This window comes from Pleurodeles waltl, chromosome 2_1 (assembly GCF_031143425.1).
Source record: "Pleurodeles waltl isolate 20211129_DDA chromosome 2_1, aPleWal1.hap1.20221129, whole genome shotgun sequence".
Taxonomy (NCBI): domain Eukaryota; kingdom Metazoa; phylum Chordata; class Amphibia; order Caudata; family Salamandridae; genus Pleurodeles; species Pleurodeles waltl.
The window spans coordinates 900,807,666-900,825,652 of record NC_090438.1 but is presented as its reverse complement, the minus strand read 5'-3'; the positions used below and the strand labels follow the sequence as shown (position 1 = coordinate 900,825,652).

Genomic DNA, 17,987 nt, shown 5'->3' with positions numbered 1-17,987 from the left:
ACTCACCTTATGTTTTATAGACAATAAACATATTAATAACATATTGCTGGGGAGGGGAAGAACGTATATGTGTGTCCTTAATTGCTAAAAAACACACACAGGTGGCAAAGCTCATGAAAGGAAGAGACAAGAGAAAAACAAATATATTGTAGAAGTTGTGGCACGGCGGGGCACTGGCTGCCCTAAGCCCTCGCCAGAATTGTGCTCACTGCGCTTGACCTAAAGGGACACCTGTTGTATTCAAGGTTTCTTGCTCCTTCTTTTTCCCACAGTGTCTACTGGTGCCGGACTCCCCCTGCAGCCCACAACCGGCTCTGCACCACCGCCGCCTGAACCTGTCCACGCTCCAAAACGCCCCCCTTGCGGCCTCGCAGGGCCAAGCGTTGCTCCTGCTCGTCTCTGATGGACAAGGAGTGCGTGTACTTCTGCCACCTGGACATCATCTGGATCAACACCCCTGAGTAAGTCTGCAGAGATCTCAAGAATCCGTGGGGAAAAGCAGTGGGAGGGTAGGGATGCACCAACCCAATGCATTAAGGGAAGCATAAAAATTCCGAGGTGTATTTACTCCGCCACTGGGAGTGGTCCACGGGCGAGGCTTGTGAAATCCGAGGTGTGTAACACCCAAGTGAGCGAGACGACGAGCGTTTTTTGAATGGCTGATGGTTGATGGGGACCAAAAAGCACAGACAGCCACACACCAGGATTAGAGGTGTACAAGCAAGCAATTTCATAGAGAGAACCAATCCCTTAGTTTGGCATGGTTTATTAAAGCCAAATCAGGGGCCGAGCCATCAAAAGATATGGACATGTAAAAACACGTAACAAAAGTAATAATAAAACATATAACAAAGGCCCTTTAAAGTAGATTAAAATATGTATTTAGCATGCGTGGTTCACTTTAATTACATTAGATATGAATCCATTCAGTGACATTTAATTAAATAATACATTCAAAACAAAACTGCATAGTGATGGAAAGGGCTAATGCTTGATGTACCTATATCCTGGCTCTGTAATGAACCATTCTCAAAACCACGAGAGAAGGATCCGGAGTAAAAACATTATATCCCATATTTAGCCATTTTCGAAGAAATATACAAGGAAGCAAGGTTTAAAAAATTCTGTACGTGTAACTAGCAAAAACGCTATACGGCGTGTCATTTGACAACACACACATTCTTATTGTCATTATTATAAAACCACGGAACGAGGCCCTAATTTAAACATTATGATGCATACTATTGGCATGCAAAATTAAATAAGTTTGTCAATGGGATGAGGACCATATTTACAACTTGTGGTGGGGCACATTTTGAACCATTTCCAAACTTTGGGATTGCCCCCTCTTCCCATACCCACCTCCCCACCTCCAATTAAACATCCTAAACCAGTGGGATGCGGCATAACGTAAACATTAGGACGTACTATGATAACGTTCTTTACTCAAGCTACATACCGCCTGTTCAAGAACATAATAATATAATCTTCGAAAATGTGTCTGTTTATACGCAATTTAATTCAAAAAATAATCCCCCATCGCCAGTCAGCAAACGAGTTAATTGGCCAAGACGAGTTTTGAAGCAGAGGCTTTTCCTGCTCGCTGTAAATGTCGCTCATGATGCAAGTAGGTGCGCTTTGTGCCAGAGGCCAAGGCACGGCTGCATGCCTGAGAAGAAGAGCTCACTCCCAGGTGGCCTAGTAGACCTGACACTGAATACCTCAGAGGGCAGGCCGACCTCCTGCGTCTCTGCGCAGCGACGTATTTTGTGCGTAGTCACGTACATTTAAAGGTCACGGGCACCGAGCAAAGGCTTGCAATGGAAGCGCGCGCAGTTTTGAAGTTTAAGCTACTTCTATCCGATAGCATGTAAATGCACTGCTTGGGTAGTAGTCTCAAGGTCTCCAAATTCACAAGAAACGTGAGAGCCAGCGTGCCAAACTAGAGCGCACATAATGGTTTGTGAGGATTGAAAAAACACGAAAAACTACAGGGTTGACTGCTGAGTCTGCACAAGAGCCAGGGAATTTCCAGGCCCTGCTGTGCTGCTATGTGGTGCCGGTCTGCTTTTTAGGAGACTGAGCACCGCGACCACTGAGTGAACCTCACCCTGAGAGTCCAGAATGACCACTATGTGTCAGGAAACGTCCAAATATCTACCCGAAGTTGGATTTAAGGAACATTTAGGTGGGCCATGTCTCCAAAAGATGCCACCTTGAGAGCTTTGAGACATAATGACAATGCTTCTACCACCCCAAACCGTTTAAATAGGTAAATAGCATAATTGCAGTAGAACTGTAAGTGGCCTGCTGGTGTTTTAAAGTGCCTAGCGGCATATTGACAAGCCCCCTGCACCACTGGAGTGTTACTTTTTTGCTATGCTCTGGTGGCGCAATACCCTGCGCCACATTTTCAAGAATACATTAAGCCACTTTTTGTGTCTTAACGCTATCTTGTGAATATGGGCTGTCCAACGCAGTTTTCTGCGGCAAAGGGGTGTGGAGTGGGTGTCGCTGTGAATGTACTCAAGCAACACTCATTGCATTTTGGCTTTTTGACAGTGCCCCAGATTTACAAGGAAACATAAATCAGTGGCAGCACCAAAAACTAACACCACCCAAGGAATGGCGTTAGAGTGGCGCAACAAGGAGAAATACTTTCATTTCTCCTCGTTTTTTGCTCTTTCTATGTGTGCTGCATTGTGCAGCACACATAGAAAGAGGAAATCGCCATTAGGGATTGTTTTTGTGCAGGAAGGTGTCCCTTTCTGCACAAAAACAATCACCCCCACAAGGATGCCTGCATTGGCGCCAGGCAGGTAATTTAGCACTGGTGCAGGGAAGAAGACAGGCATTCTTGTAAATACGGCACACCCCTGTGTTCTGGAAATGATGCAGCTTGGCACAGCAAGATTGCTTGCGGAACAGCTCTGCGCCATTTTCTTGTAAATATGCTGTTAGTGTTCTTTTTACTTTCTTAAGCAGTAAACAAGTATAGTCTGTTCAGATTCACACCCTATAGAGGCCACTAGTACTTATCAAGGACATTTTTCCTTTAAGCATCAAGACGTGGCCAGCCTTTAGCGTGTGCAAGCTAGGCCCACAACCAGGGCACTTGTCTTCAGAGGAGGACAGGAACTGCTTCCAGCAATCTCTGACCTAGCTGCAAAGAAAATGTGTTAAACCATTGGCACCAGTGTCCACATTTTGTCAGGTTTTCTTCTTATGCCTTCCTTTCTATTACCCCCCCCCCCTTACCTCCATCCCACCCCTCCCATTTTTCCAAGACATCAAAAATGGGTGGGAGAGGGTGCCAACTTTGTTACTGCTCAGGGCACTATGTTCAAAGGCCACATTTGCATCAAGGCACACACAGAAACCACAATTATTTACTCTGGGGCCCGCAAAAGCACACATTTTCCCCATGTAATTCACTCATGGATAAGCTGGGATGTTTATCTACTGTATCACCATAGGACACTTTACCCTACCTGCATCAAGAGTTGCATAATGAGTTTTCAAGTATGTGAAGTGAAAATGTATGTAAAGAGTTGCAAGTGCTTGCAGATAGGTTTGGTCAGTTAAACTCACAGAAAAAGGTGGAAAGTTGTACTGCATTGTTGAAATTAAGGTGTAATGAGCAGATTATATTAAATTAAGAGAGTTTCAAAAGGAATCTTTCCTGTAGTGAGTGGCAAATGTTTTGCACAGAAAGTAGCTGTAAAAGAAACATGTGCTACTTTGTGTTACTTTGTGTTAATTTGCGTTAAGGGAGAGTTCCATGGGTGATTCACAGGCATTGTCCTGCTACCACTAATTTTTTTTGATGCTAAGCCTTATCTAGTAATGTTGGTAGACATGACTTTGCACTAGAAAATAACTCCTCCTCAAGGGCAGGTGCTAAAATAGATAAATGTTTTTATTTCTCATAACTGTTTCCATTTTACATGAGTGCTTCTTTGTACAGCACTCATACATTGTGAGAAAATGTTTTAATGCATTTCTCAGCATTGTATTTTGTACTGTAAGACTACCCTTCCATTTCCAAATCTATGCTAGACATCTTGTGTGCATAGCGCTAGAAATCTTGAAAGAGTCTTGGCGCTGAGGAAGAGAGCAAAAGCACCATATCTTAGTAGACTTGGATCTGCAACTCTCTCTCCTTCTGGTGCAATGTAGCAAGCATTGACAGGGGTGTAGCTTCTGAGGGGGTGTTTGCTGTCTGACACCCTCTAATAAATGCATTTTCTGGTAAATAGTTGGGTACTGCTGCTTTCAGGTGGGTATGGCGAGGTGCTTGTCGGATTTCACCAGGAATATTTACATACACAAAGACAAAAACACACACACACTCTCTCCCTCTCTGTTTGGACATTTTTCAAAAATGTTTATTTTGCAAAATATTGTGGTTTGTCACACTTAGGACCCCTAACAATCCACATTTCTCGCTCTTTCCACTGTCCCTTAAGCCCCTCTCTGCCGCGCTTGTTGTAAAATGTATTTTAATATTATATGCCAGTGTGATTGTTGGAAAACCGTAAGCTCACACCACCCAATCTTACTGACCAAGCTATGCCCCTGAACTTTGGTTGCTGTCTTACATGATTTTTAGGTTGATGCACAAGCGCTTTGATTTGTAAGTATTGCGGGCTTTTAATCACGCCCACCGCACGCCCATCACGTTCACACGTTCCTGGGCTTGCTTTTCAAGAATCCTTTGCTGTCATTGGTAAATGATTTATGTTTGTCCCTCCCTGAGGCATTGTTATTACCACCTTGCTGATTGCCCCTGTAACATGAATAATTGCCGATATGTTTGACTGCGAGCAAACTTATTTTTTCTTTTTGTGGCTCTCTTTCGCTCTCATGTTCATGGTGGCCGTGGTGCTTTTTTCAACTGTTTTACTTTTCCTTTTCAATTTATGTGGCAAGAAAAGTCCAGTTAGGAATTTACAACCTTAATAGCTCTAACTCAAGCAAACATGCGACCCATTGCATTGCAAATGCTTGTTAGTAAATTTTGTTTTTAGTAACTGTGTCCCATAGATTCTGGTCGGATACCATGGAATTGCAGCGAGAGGGAAAGTGTACACCCAAAATATACACAGATTCAAAATGCAGCAAACCTTTTATGTTGACCTATGTTCTTACTCCTGATTTACTTATATCCTGCTCCTCTATGTGCATTAGTAAAACATATGAATGAAAAAAGCTTTCTGAAAGTAGCCAACCGCGGCAGTCACAGCTACCTGCTATGGTTGAGATAGATGTATATGCTTCAAATTTGCAACCAGTGAATACCAGACCCATGACATCAGTATTTGTAAATCCGGTTACATGCAAAGGCCTTCACGGTCGTTAAGGTGGAACGCTACAAACACACAATTGGACAAGTGCCAGAGATCAGAGAAAAAAAATCCACCAAAACCTGTAAATATTTAAGTAACAGCTAGGGTTAAAAACAGAAGTGTTAAAATATTCCCAAAGCCCATATTTGTTTACAAGTGCTTATCTGGGCTTCAAACACACACCGAATGATTGACAAAGAAGTGACTAATGCAGGCAGGCATGTCTAACCTACCGTTCCTTCCCTTGCTGCACACCTGGACTGTCCTGTGCATTTATTAAAATGCGAGCAAAATATTTGGTTTGGTTGAGCTCTTTTGTGGCTTCGTGTCTCCATGAATACCTCGCCTTGGAATTACTCAGAGTTTAACAAAGCTAGTCAAAATGTGGCAAATATTGACCTTAATTTGATTCCTTCAAGACATGGGTTTTGATTTATTTTAGTTAAACCCTGCACATGTCTGTGGGCAAGCAGCAACCCGTTTTGTTGATTAGTCTGTGAGCCTGCGTGTCACTGGTACTACCGTTTGACACCACCAATCAAATTCTGCAACTACAGACCTTGCCTGGTTGACCCCTGGTGTGCGCAGTGGTGCCGGAAACAGGCCTTGGTCTTTTGCTACACCTTTGATAATGATGAATATTGACCTATATTGTCCTCTATCCTTTGGACGGATAACAATAAGAGTATTACATGTACTATTCAGGGTTATTTGTGCACACAAACGGAGTACCACCAACCCAATAAAATAAATCCACAAAATGAAGTAAGCTAGCACACGGGGTTAATGCAATTATTAGCAAAGCATTTTTGCAACCTCTAACCATGCATGAAGTTCAGGACAGGCAACTCAGCTTTCTAATAAAAAAAGTACAGTTTGTTAATACTAGCCCGTTATTTGGAGTGCTACAATTCCATAAGGTGGGGACAGCATAGCAAATATATTTACTGGCCCTGTAACAGCCAATAGATCTGTATTTCATTTTATGTCCCGACTAAACCATTAAAAAACTGAAAAAACAAACAAAGCATAATTGCTTCATATGCATCTATGAGATAAATAATTGAATGTGTGACGATTCTGTGTACTTTTGAGATGTAAAATAGTCCTACATGTTTATCAGTGCAGCCACCCCTTAGGAGGTGGAATGATATTCTACAACAGCCGATAGCCTGGTGTCAGAGAGTAATGCTGCTCTGAGTGAAGCAAAGCACATTCTATCTACATATGAACGAACTGTTAACAGGTAACAGTAGTTCAGTAGTCAGTAGGTCAGTAGCTGCTCTGTCAAGCCAAGCTTAAAAACAAGGAATAATTACTCAAAGAGAGCCTATATGAACAGGACACTTTTAGGTCATTTGTGATAAGCAATTGTTTAATGTACATCAAATTCTACCTAAGCAAAAATGTTTTTATGTTCTGTTCATGTCATATGTGACAGGAGCTCTGTTTTATGGCCCACTTGGCCACAATTATACAACGTGACTTCACGAATGACAAAACAAAAAAATAAACACATTAGCAACTTCTTAATACTTATGCCACAAGTGCCATCACAGCAGAATGCGCCAAGTGGCACTGACAATAGCGACATAATTTTATATCGGATGTGGCCATTTACCCATTTGCCAGTTTGGATATATCAAGTGGTACCTTCCGGACCTTGGGCAGCACGCGAATGGTGGGAAACAAATAATAACTCTAAATGAGTAATGCAACCATCAGAGCAAACCTGTATTCAAGTGTGTGAGGTCGTTCCCAGTAGGGGAGTTGTAAATGTATGCATTTTTATACCTGAAATTAAAAGAAAAACATTAAAATAAATCTATACATGTCAAAATACTTTAGCCGGGACCCATAGGCATTATTATAAAAGTTGCAAGTTTAAAATAAATCAGGTTTAACTAGCAACATTGCAACTTATGGCCATTATTAAATATGTAAAAAAAAAAAAATATCACTGTTTCAAGTCTTTAATAGATTAGTGCATTGTCCTGAACAGGGAACAATTCCCGCTGGCACAATCTGATTCTCCAGGCAATCACAGCATTGTGTGCATCTATTAGATAGCAAAATGTATGGTGAAGGAAAATAGCAGTTAGAACTCTGCATGGCATGCACAGATGGCAGATTCGAATTTTACTAGGGATGGTTCAGTTCTGAATTTTCCAGCATGGAGTCAAACTTTGGGGTGGGATATAGTGGCAACCATTTGTCCAGCGTTATGAAGCTGTAAAACTACGTGACATACTCGTGATGCAATTGATTTGTTGATCAGATAGTGTGTACAGGCTATATACTTGACAATCTCAGTTTGTATGTCTGGCTTCAGAATAACAACATGGCGTCCCTTGGTGATTTTAGGCAAACTGTTCCCTACGGTCTTGGAAACAGTCGATCCAGACGTTCCTTAAACGACAGGAATTCATTTGGACCCAAAAACAGATGCCAGTGCACGAATGAGAAGGACAACAAGTGCTGGGACTTCTGCCAAACCACAGCAGAGCTCAGGTGTGTACAGACTTTACCTCCTTTATCTGGGGCACACACAAACAGACCGTGGCGAAGACAGTTATATCACTCTCCTTATCTGAAAAGTGCGTATTGTGGAAAGGTGTTCCTTCGTGACCTAGTGGGGTATTTAAACAAATACGTTTCTGTTTGTTTTGTGCAGGGCTCAATCTGTTCTGGAGAAAGGCGTGCCGCGAGTTAACAAAGAAGCAGGGTGCGTTGGACATGAGCTGGAGTGTGTGCAGAGGCTGTCAGAGCACAGCAAGAAAATGCGAAGGTGGGTATGTGTGCAGATGCCTTAACCAACTTGTCAAAAAAAGCATCTTTGGAACAAGCAACATTGGAACATATCACTTTTTTATGGGAAAAAACCTTTCCTGCAGAGCACTTGTGCTATTTATGAGGCTATAAACACTTGGGAAGGTGCTAAAGATGGCACCCAGGTCATACATAGAATAGGTCACCTCACACATATGGTTCCCGATAATATAAAATAAAAATGTGTTCTCTAGAGAATATTTGTGCTCAACAGAGTTTGTGGGTTCCCTCAGAGTGTGCTTCCTTGCTAAAGACTGCATGGGTCCCGTAAAGAGGGTTTGTTCCACAGAGATTTCACATTCAATTGGTAGGTCGCTCCCCCTGCCGCTGCAGCTCCTCCAGGTTCCTGAGTTCCTGAGACCCACCTCACAGTAAGTACCCCCCCCCCCCAGCCCCTCGCTCTGCCCCGCGCTACTCACCCTCTCTCCTGCTCCTGCTTCTTTTCTTCTTTTCTTCTTCTCTGTTCTTCTGTTCTTCCTCCTCGCTCCTCGTCTGTAATCTTCTTCTGTACTCTTCTTTCCCCCGTCTTCACTCTTCTTCTCTTCTTCCTCATCTTCTTCTGTGGTCTTCTGCCCTCTGTTCTTCGTTTTCTGTATCTTCTTCTGTGTTCTTCTGTGTTCTTCCGGTCTTCCTTTCTTCTCTTCTTCCGGTCTTCTGATCTTCCTTTCTTCTGTTCTTCTGTTCTTCTGTTCTTCTTGTCTTCTGTTCTTCTTGTCTTCTGCCTTCGGATCTTCTGCCTCCTCCGTCCTCTTCTCCCCGCGCCTGCCCTCCTGCTCCTGCCTCATCCCCCTCCCCCACTCGCATCCCCCTCTCTATCTCCCCTATCTAACCCGTTCACTATCTACCTCCCTCACTCCTCCTATCTACCTATCTCTCTATCCCACTATCTAACTCCCTCACTCTCCACCTCCTCCTATCTTCCTATCTCTCTATCTATTTCCCTATCTATCGATTTCCCTATCTATCCATTTTCTCTATCTATTTCTCTATCTCTCCCCCCTCCCTCACCCCCTCTATTACCTATCTTCCTATCCTCTCACTCTACCTCTCACCCTCACCCACCTCTACAACCCCCCTCCCCTATCTTCCCAACCCTACTCCTATCTTTCTCCCTTATCTCCTAAACCTCCTAACACTCACCTCTCTCCACCCTTAAACCCCCCTCCCCCAGCTCTTCTCACTCTACCTGTCCCCCCCTCCCTCGCGCTTTCCGCCGCGACCTCCTGCACGCCCCCGCCCCCCAGCTCCCACTCGCCCCCACCTGACCCCTCCCCCCCTACCTCATATGGCGCCCGCTGCGCGACAGTGGTAGCGACCCTTGACCCAAGGGTAGGTCGCTCCCCCTGCCGCTGCAGCTCCTCCAGGTTCCTGAGTTCCTGAGACCCACCTCACAGTAAGTACCCCCCCCCCTCCCAGCCTCTCGCTCTGCCCCGCGCTACTCACCCTCTCTCCTGCTTCTTTTCTTCTTCTCTGTTCTTCTGTTCTTCCTCCTCGCTCCTCGTCTGTAATCTTCTTCTGTACTCTTCTTTCCCCCGTCTTCACTCTTCTTCTCTTTTTCCTCATCTTCTTCTGTGGTCTTCTGCCCTCTGTTCTTCGTTTTCTGTATCTTCTTCTGTGTTCTTCTGTGTTCTTCTGTGTTCTTCCGGTCTTCCTTTCTTCTCTCCTTCCGGTCTTCTGATCTTCCTTTCTTCTCTCCTTCTGTTCTTCTGTTCTTCTGTTCTTCTGTTCTTCTTGTCTTCTGTTCTTCTTGTCTTCTGCCTTCGGCTCTTCTGCCTCCTCCGTCCTCTTCTCCCCGCGCCTGCCCTCCTGCTCCTGCCTCATCCCCCTCCCCCACTCGCATCCCCCTCTCTATCTCCCCTATCTAACCCGTTCACTATCTACCTCCCTCACTCCTCCTATCTACCTATCTCTCTATCTCTCTATCCCACTATCTAACTCCCTCACTCTCCACCTCCTCCTATCTTCCTATCTCTCTATCTATTTCCCTATCTATCGATTTCCCTATCTATCCATTTTCTCTATCTATTTCTCTATCTCTCCCCCCCTCACCCCCTCTATTACCTATCTTCCTATCCTCTCACTCTACCTCTCACCCTCACCCACCTCTACAACCCCCCCTCCCCTATCTTCCCAACCCCACTCCTATCTTTCTCCCTTATCTCCTAAACCTTCTAACACTGACCCCCCTCCACCCTTAAACCCCCCTCCCCCAGCTCTTCTCACTCTACCTGTCCCCCCCCTCCCTCGCGCTTTCCCGCCGCAACCTCCTGCACGCCCCTGCCCCCCAGCTCCCATTCGCCCCCACCTGACCCCTCCCCACCCTCCTACCTCATATGGCGGCCGCTGCGCGACAGTGGTAGCGACCCTTGACCCAAGGGTAGGTCGCTCCCCCTGCCGCTGCAGCTCCTCCAGGTTCCTGAGTTCCTGAGACCCACCTCACAGTAAGTACCCCCCCAGCCCCTCGCTCTGCCCCGCGCTACTCACCCTCTCTCCTGCTCCTGCTTCTTTTCTTCTTTTCTTCTTCTCTGTTCTTCTGTTCTTCCTCCTCGCTCCTCGTCTGTAATCTTCTTCTGTACTCTTCTTTCCCCCGTCTTCTCTCTTCTTCTCTTCTTCCTCATCTTCTTCTGTGGTCTTCTGCCCTCTGTTCTTCGTTTTCTGTATCTTCTTCTGTGTTCTTCTGTGTTCTTCTGTGTTCTTCCGGTCTTCCTTTCTTCTCTTCTTCCGGTCTTCTGATCTTCCTTTCTTCTGTTCTTCTGTTCTTCTGTTCTTCTGTTCTTCTGTTCTTCTGTTCTTCTGTTCTTCTTGTCTTCTGTTCTTCTTGTCTTCTGCCTTCGGCTCTTCTGCCTCCTCCGTCCTCTTCTCCCCGCGCCTGCCCTCCTGCTCCTGCCTCATCCCCCTCCCCCACTCGCATCCCCCTCTCTATCTCCCCTATCTAACCCGTTCACTATCTACCTCCCTCACTCCTCCTATCTACCTATCTCTCTATCCCACTATCTAACTCCCTCACTCTCCACCTCCTCCTATCTTCCTATCTCTCTATCTATTTCCCTATCTATCGATTTCCCTATCTATTTTCTCTATCTATTTCTCTATCTCTCCCCCCCTCCCTCACCCCCTCTATTACCTATCTTCCTATCCTCTCTCTCTACCTCTCACCCTCACCCACCTCTACAACCCCCCCTCCCCTATCTTCCCAACCCCACTCCTATCTTTCTCCCTTATCTCCTAAACCTCCTAACACTGACCCCCCTCCACCCTTAAACCCCCCTCCCCCAGCTCTTCTCACTCTACCTGTCCCCCCACTCCCTCGCGCTTTCCCGCCGCAACCTCATACACGCCCCTGCCCCCCAGCTCCCATTCGCCCCCACCTGACCCCTCCCCCCCTCCTACCTCATATGGCGGCCGCTGCGCGACAGTGGTAGCGACCCTTGACCCAAGGGTAGGTCGCTCCCCCTGCCGCTGCAGCTCCTCCAGGTTCCTGAGTTCCTGAGACCCACCTCACAGTAAGTACCCCCCCAGCCCCTCGCTCTGCCCCACGCTACTCACCCTCTCTCCTGCTCCTGCTTCTTTTCTTCTTTTCTTCTTCTCTGTTCTTCTGTTCTTCCTCCTCGCTCCTCGTCTGTAATCTTCTTCTGTACTCTTCTTTCTCCCGTCTTCACTCTTCTTCTCTTCTTCCTCATCTTCTTCTGTGGTCTTCTGCCCTCTGTTCTTCGTTTTCTGTATCTTCTGTGTTCTTCTGTGTTCTTCTGTGTTCTTCCGGTCTTCCTTTCTTCTCTCCTTCCGGTCTTCTGATCTTCCTTTCTTCTCTCCTTCTGTTCTTCTGTTCTTCTTGTCTTCTGTTCTTCTTGTCTTCTGCCTTCGGCTCTTCTGCCTCCTCCGTCCTCTTCTCCCCGCGCCTGCCCTCCTGCTCCTGCCTCATCCCCCTCCCCCACTCGCATCCCCCTCTCTATCTCCCCTATCTAACCTGTTCACTATCTACCTCCCTCACTCCTCCTATCTACCTATCTCTCTATCTCTCTATCCCACTATCTAACTCCCTCTCTCTCCACCTCCTCCTATCTTCCTATCTCTCTATCTATTTCCCTATCTATCGATTTCCCTATCTATCCATTTTCTCTATCTATTTCTCTATCTCTCCCCCCCTCCCTCACCCCCTCTATTACCTATCTTCCTATCCTCTCACTCTACCTCTCACCCTCACCCTCACCCACCTCTACAACCCCCCTCCCCTATCTTCCCAACCCCACTCCTATCTTTCTCCCTTATCTCCTAAACCTCCTAACACTCACCCCCCTCCGCCCTTAAACCCCCCTCCCCCAGCTCTTCTCACTCTACCTGTCCCCCCCCTCCCTCGCGCTTTCCCGCCGCAACCTCCTGCACGCCCCTGCCCCCCAGCTCCCATTCGCCCCCACCTGACCCCTCCCCCCCTCCTACCTCATATGGTGGCCGCTGGCACGCCAGAGGCAAGCCCGTCTGCGCCCGTCCATGCCTGTCCCGCGCCCAGCGCCACGACCCCTGGTCCCCAGCTCTCACAAGCCCCGCTGACCCGCTACGACCCCACCACCCTCCACGCCCTCAACCCAGGACGCTCCAACACTTGCTTCCAAGCTCACCCCAAACGCACCCATGGACCCTTCGCCTGCAACTCCTGCAAACGCATCTTCCACCACGCAACAACCACGACCACAAGCCCACGCGCCATCAACCACCTCAAGTGCATCCTAGTCAGCGCTCGCCCGTCCACAAACACGCCGTTGAACTCTGGGACCTCCTGGACTCCATAGCACCGGACGTCGCCTTCATCACGGAGACCTGGATGAACGCCTCCTCGGCCCCTGACATCGCCACTGCCATCCCCGAAGGCTACAAGATCTCCAGAAAAGACCGCACCAACCAGGTAGGAGGAGGTATCGCCATCGTCTTCAAAGACTCCATCAGCGTCACCACCTCCACCGAAGACACCCCTCTCGCCGCTGAACACCTGCATTTTCAGATTCGCACCGATCCGAGGACCACCCTCAGAGGATCCCTCATCTACCGTCCTCCCGGGCCACGCGCCCCTTTCAGCGACGCCATCGCCGACTTCATCTCCCCGCACGCCCTCGCCTCACCGGACTACATCGTCCTAGGTGACCTCAACTTCCATCTGGAACAAAACAACGACCCCAACACCACCACCCTGCTCGACAACCTCGCCAACCTCGGCCTCAAACAACTGGTGAACACCACCACCCACATCGCCGGACACACGCTTGACCCCATCTTCTCCGCCAGCAAACACGTCTTCTTCAGCCACGCCTCCTCCCTACACTGGACCGACCACAGCTGCGTCCACTTCACATTCCGACGCGAGACCCGCCACCTCCGCACCCAACCCATACCTCGTCGACAGTGGAACAAGATCCCCGAAGAGCAACTCTTCTCCGCACTCGCCGCCAACCAACCCACCCTCACCACCGACCTCAACGATGCAGCCCTCAACCTCACAAACTGGATCTCCAACTGCGCAGACATCCTTGCTCCCCTCAAACGCACGCATCGACAGACCAACACCAAAAAACCTCTCTGGTTCTCTGACACCCTCAAAGAATCAAAGAAAACTTGTCGCGCCCTTGAGAAAGCCTGGCGCAAGGACCGCACCGCTGACAACATGACCGCCCTCAAGAACGCTACCCGCGAACACCACCACCTGATCCGGGCTGCCAAAAGGAACTTCTTCACCGACAGACTGGACAAAAACAGACACAACAGCAGAGAACTCTTCAGCGTCATCAAGGAGTTCTCCAACCCCAACGCCAACGCCGTCACGCCCTCAGAGGATCTGTGCGAATCCCTCGCCACTTTCTTCCATCGCAAGATTAGCGACCTCCACGACAGCTTCGGACACCAGACCCAACCAAACACCACCGAACCGGCATCCACGGCCATCACCCTCAACAACTGGTCCCACATCAACACGGAAGAAACCAAATCCATCATGAACTCTATCCACTCCGGCGCTCCTTCGGACCCCTGCCCGCACTTCATCTTTAACAAAGCCGACGACATCATCGCCCCGCACCTCCAGACCGTCATCAACTCTTCTTTTTCTTCTGCTACCTTCCCCGAATGCTGGAAACACGCCGAAGTCAACGCCCTACTAAAGAAACCTACGGCTGACCCGAGCGACCTGAAAAACTTCCGCCCCATCTCTCTTCTGCCTTTCCCAGCCAAAGTAATAGAGAAGACCGTCAACAAACAGCTGACCACCTTCTTGGAAGACAACAACCTGCTCGACCCCTCACAAACCGGATTCCGAACCAACCACAGCACTGAAACCGCCCTCATCTCAGTCACTGACGACATCAGGACCCTGATGGACAACGGTGAAACAGTCGCCCTCATTCTGCTCGACCACTCGGCTGCCTTTGACACCGTCTGTCACCGCACCCTAATCACCCGCCTCCGCTCCACCGGAATCCAAGGCCAGGCCCTGGACTGGATCGCCTCCTTCCTCTCAAACCGTTCCCAAAGAGTTTACCTCCCTCCGTTTCGCTCAGAACCCACCGAGATCATCTGCGGCATACCCCAAGGCTCATCACTCAGCCCGACACTCTTCAATGTCTACATGAGCCCCCTCGCCAACATCGTACGCCAGCACAACATCATCATCACCTCCTACGCCGACGATACCCAACTTATACTCTCCCTCACCAAGGACCCCGCCAGCGCCAAGACCAACCTACAAGAGGGTATGAAGGACGTCGCAGATTGGATGAGGCTCAGCCGCCTAAAGCTGAACTCTGAAAAAACGGAAGTCCTCATCCTCAGCAACACCCCGTCCGCCTGGGACGATTCCTGGTGGCCCACGGCCCTCGGCACCGCACCGACCCCCACAGACCACGCCCGCAACCTCGGCTTCATCTTGGACCCTCTTCTCACCATGACCAAGCAAGTCAACGCCGTGTCCTCCGCCTGCTTCCTCACCCTCCGCATGCTCCGCAAGATCTTCCGCTGGATCCCCACCGACACCAGAAAAACCGTGACCCACGCCCTCGTCACGAGCCGCCTGGACTACCGCAACACCCTCTACGCCGGGACCACAGCCAAACTTCAAAATCGCCTGCAACGCATTCAAAACGCCTCGGCCCGCCTCATCCTCGACATACCCCGCAGCAGCCACATCTCCGCACACCTGAGACACCTGCATTGGCTCCCAGTCAGCAAAAGGATCACCTTCCGACTTCTCACCCACGCACACAAAGCCCTCCACGACAAGGGACCGGAATACCTCAACAGACGCCTCAGCTTCTACGTCCCCACCCGCCTCCTCTGCTCCTCTGGCCTCGCACTCGCTGCTGTCCCTCGCATCCGCCGCTCCACGGCGGGTGGGAGATCTTTCTCCTTCCTGGCGGCCAAGACCTGGAACTCCCTCCCCACCAGCCTCAGGACCACCCAGGACCACTCCGCTTTCCGGAGACTCCTAAAGACCTGGCTGTTCGAGCAGCGATAACCCCCCCTTTTTCCCCTAGCGCCTTGAGACCCGCACAGGTGAGTAGCGCGCTTTATAAATGTTAATGATTTGATTTGAATGTCCGGTGTACAGATGCTACATGTTTTCCATACAGTGCAGTTGTCTATAGAGGAGTGGAGCTGGAGAGAGCCCGGTGCACCTGTGTGTTTGGCCAGCTCGAGACAGCCGGCCAAACATACATGTGCACTGTGGGGAGTGTTCTGCACTCCCCCTCCGTCCCCACGATAGCCCATTGCCCACCCCTTTTACTATAAAATTATATTAAACATAGTTTATTATCGTTTTATAGTAAAAGGTTTACAGCTGCTGTGGGCTGGGGGGTGATGCTCCTCCACCATAATGGAGGAGCTGCGTTGGTGGTTTGATCTGGCATGCTGTATCTACCCATCAGAATCAAAGATCTCATCCCATGAATCTACCAGATCATGGGTAATAGGAGTGAATCCAAAACAGCACCAGGGTTCAAATGGGGAAATCATTTCAGAACTTTCAGTGGTATTTATTTTTCATGTGACATTTGGAACGGCAGAAATCACATTCAGATCTTTGTAGAAGCAAACTACATTGTTGATTTTAAATCATATAATTCTCCATCCCTTAATGTATCTTGATGTCTCTTCTGTGTTATTTCTCTCACTCTCCATCCATTTGAGGTGTAAAAATCGCGCAAATAGCACTGCTGTTGTACAAGAATTACAGATATTGTGGATGACAGTATTAATGTTTGCGGTCTTTTGCAGGTATGAAGCTATCGGTAACATCATCAAAATGTCGTTTCGCATCGCAAAGTTAAAAGCTAGCCTGAGAGAGATGGAAACCATAAAGCATAAACAGACACACAGGAAACTGGGCATTTGGGACCTGCTAATGAAAACTTCTTAGAAGTCAACAGGGAGTGACCCTTCGGCCATTGTAACGCGTTGCTGTCCTGGCAGCAGCAGGACTTGCACAGTAAGGTGGTTCTGTCTTCGGTGAAGGCTGTGATTTGACAAAGATGCTTGGGTTTGGTTTCAAATCCTCTTGGAGCTGTTGGAGAGCGTCTTTCGTAAAGGCCTGCATCTGTGGAAGCCAGAGTGGCTCAAACTGTGGACCGGAAGTACAGAACATGGAGGTATTATCTAATGACAGCCTACTGCAAGCATATTGCACATCTCAGTAGGGGAGGCAGGAATGGAGAACATTCCGTATCCGGAGCTTCTCACCAGCAAACTGGTTAAAAATACAGCTTAAGCCAGAAAAAACAAGCTAGAGCTTGTGAGCTTCTCACCAGCAAACTGGTTAAAAATACAGCTTAAGCCAGAAAAAACAAGCTAGTTGACACTGGAGAAAGTAGGGCGGTGCACTCAAATTCTTGTTGCGGATAGACTGAGGCAAATTATTTGCAAAAGAACTCTAATATAAGTGCATATAAGGATACATTTCACGGTAACGGTATGAATCTACCTCACATAGCGCTCTAACGCAAAAATGGCTTCTTTTCCACCAATTGTAGCTGTGCTTGTCAACAAAGATCTCCTTGTCCTTAGAGTTACTGCTTAGTAGCACAGCGACCTGTATAATTTTTTACTGAAAGTAGCACTGGACCTGGTCTGCCTTATCTCATCTTCTCCTCGGATCAGTTATTTTCCTGGAGCGCTGGCAGGAAATGAATAAAGAAGGTGATGGCTGTAATGCTGGCAAGGAAAGTCTAAAAAAAATCTCTACCTGTAGCACAAATATTCTCTCCTCAACACATTTTGTTATTTCCTGCGTCATTGGATTTTTTTTACGCAACTGTTATTTTTAAAGTTCAATATTTATATATTTTTTGTAAGGTTTCTTTATTATATTCACTGCGTGAAATATACATTGGGAGAGGCCATATTGGTCAATGTATGTTTGTTTTATTTCTGTATGAAACTGAAAAATGCTTCATGCCCATGGAGGTAAAAGTGTTACAAATAAATATTTGTTAGCAGTGCATTGTGTGCGCCTTTGGTTTGTGTGTATAGTTACCAGCATGCAACTCCTCATCACCTTGGTTGGAAAAAGTGAGAGCATGGTTATAATAGGCTCCTGTTTGTGTTTTCTCGAGCAGCCAGTAACAAAGCCTACTCAGAGTGATTCTGATTTGGAACTAAATCTCACAATTGGTAATTATGATTTACCAAGCCTAAAGAAGTGGTTGAGCATACCTGTAGTAATCAGTGATCATTATTTGAAACTGAAAGTTTTCGCAGTCACTACATTCTAAGTATAAAACTCTGGACTACACAAAGGCGATCTTCACAAAAATGTATCTATACCACAATATCGAG

At 47.7% G+C, this 17,987-nt stretch overlaps 1 protein-coding gene across 1 annotated transcript; it reads left to right on the top strand.

The window, feature by feature from the left end:
• Positions 1 to 264: 264 nt before the first annotated feature.
• Positions 265 to 17,650, top strand: EDN1 (endothelin 1). Its single transcript, XM_069218826.1, has 4 exons — positions 265 to 461; positions 7,713 to 7,859; positions 8,023 to 8,136; positions 16,431 to 17,650. The coding sequence occupies exons 1-4, from the start codon at positions 403 to 405 to the stop codon at positions 16,570 to 16,572; spliced, it is 462 nt and encodes a 153-aa protein (XP_069074927.1). The 5' UTR covers positions 265 to 402; the 3' UTR covers positions 16,573 to 17,650.
• Positions 17,651 to 17,987: the final 337 nt, after the last annotated feature.

Excerpts from the sequence above, each read along its gene's own strand:
- EDN1 (XM_069218826.1), top strand. The coding sequence starts at position 403 with ATGGACAAGGAGTGCGTGTACTTCTGCCACCTGGACATCATCTGGATC. Across the intron at positions 462-7,712 it reads ATCTGGATCAACACCCCTGA|GCAAACTGTTCCCTACGGTC; the intron begins GTAAGTCTGCAG and ends TGGTGATTTTAG. Across the intron at positions 7,860-8,022 it reads CAAACCACAGCAGAGCTCAG|GGCTCAATCTGTTCTGGAGA; the intron begins GTGTGTACAGAC and ends TGTTTTGTGCAG.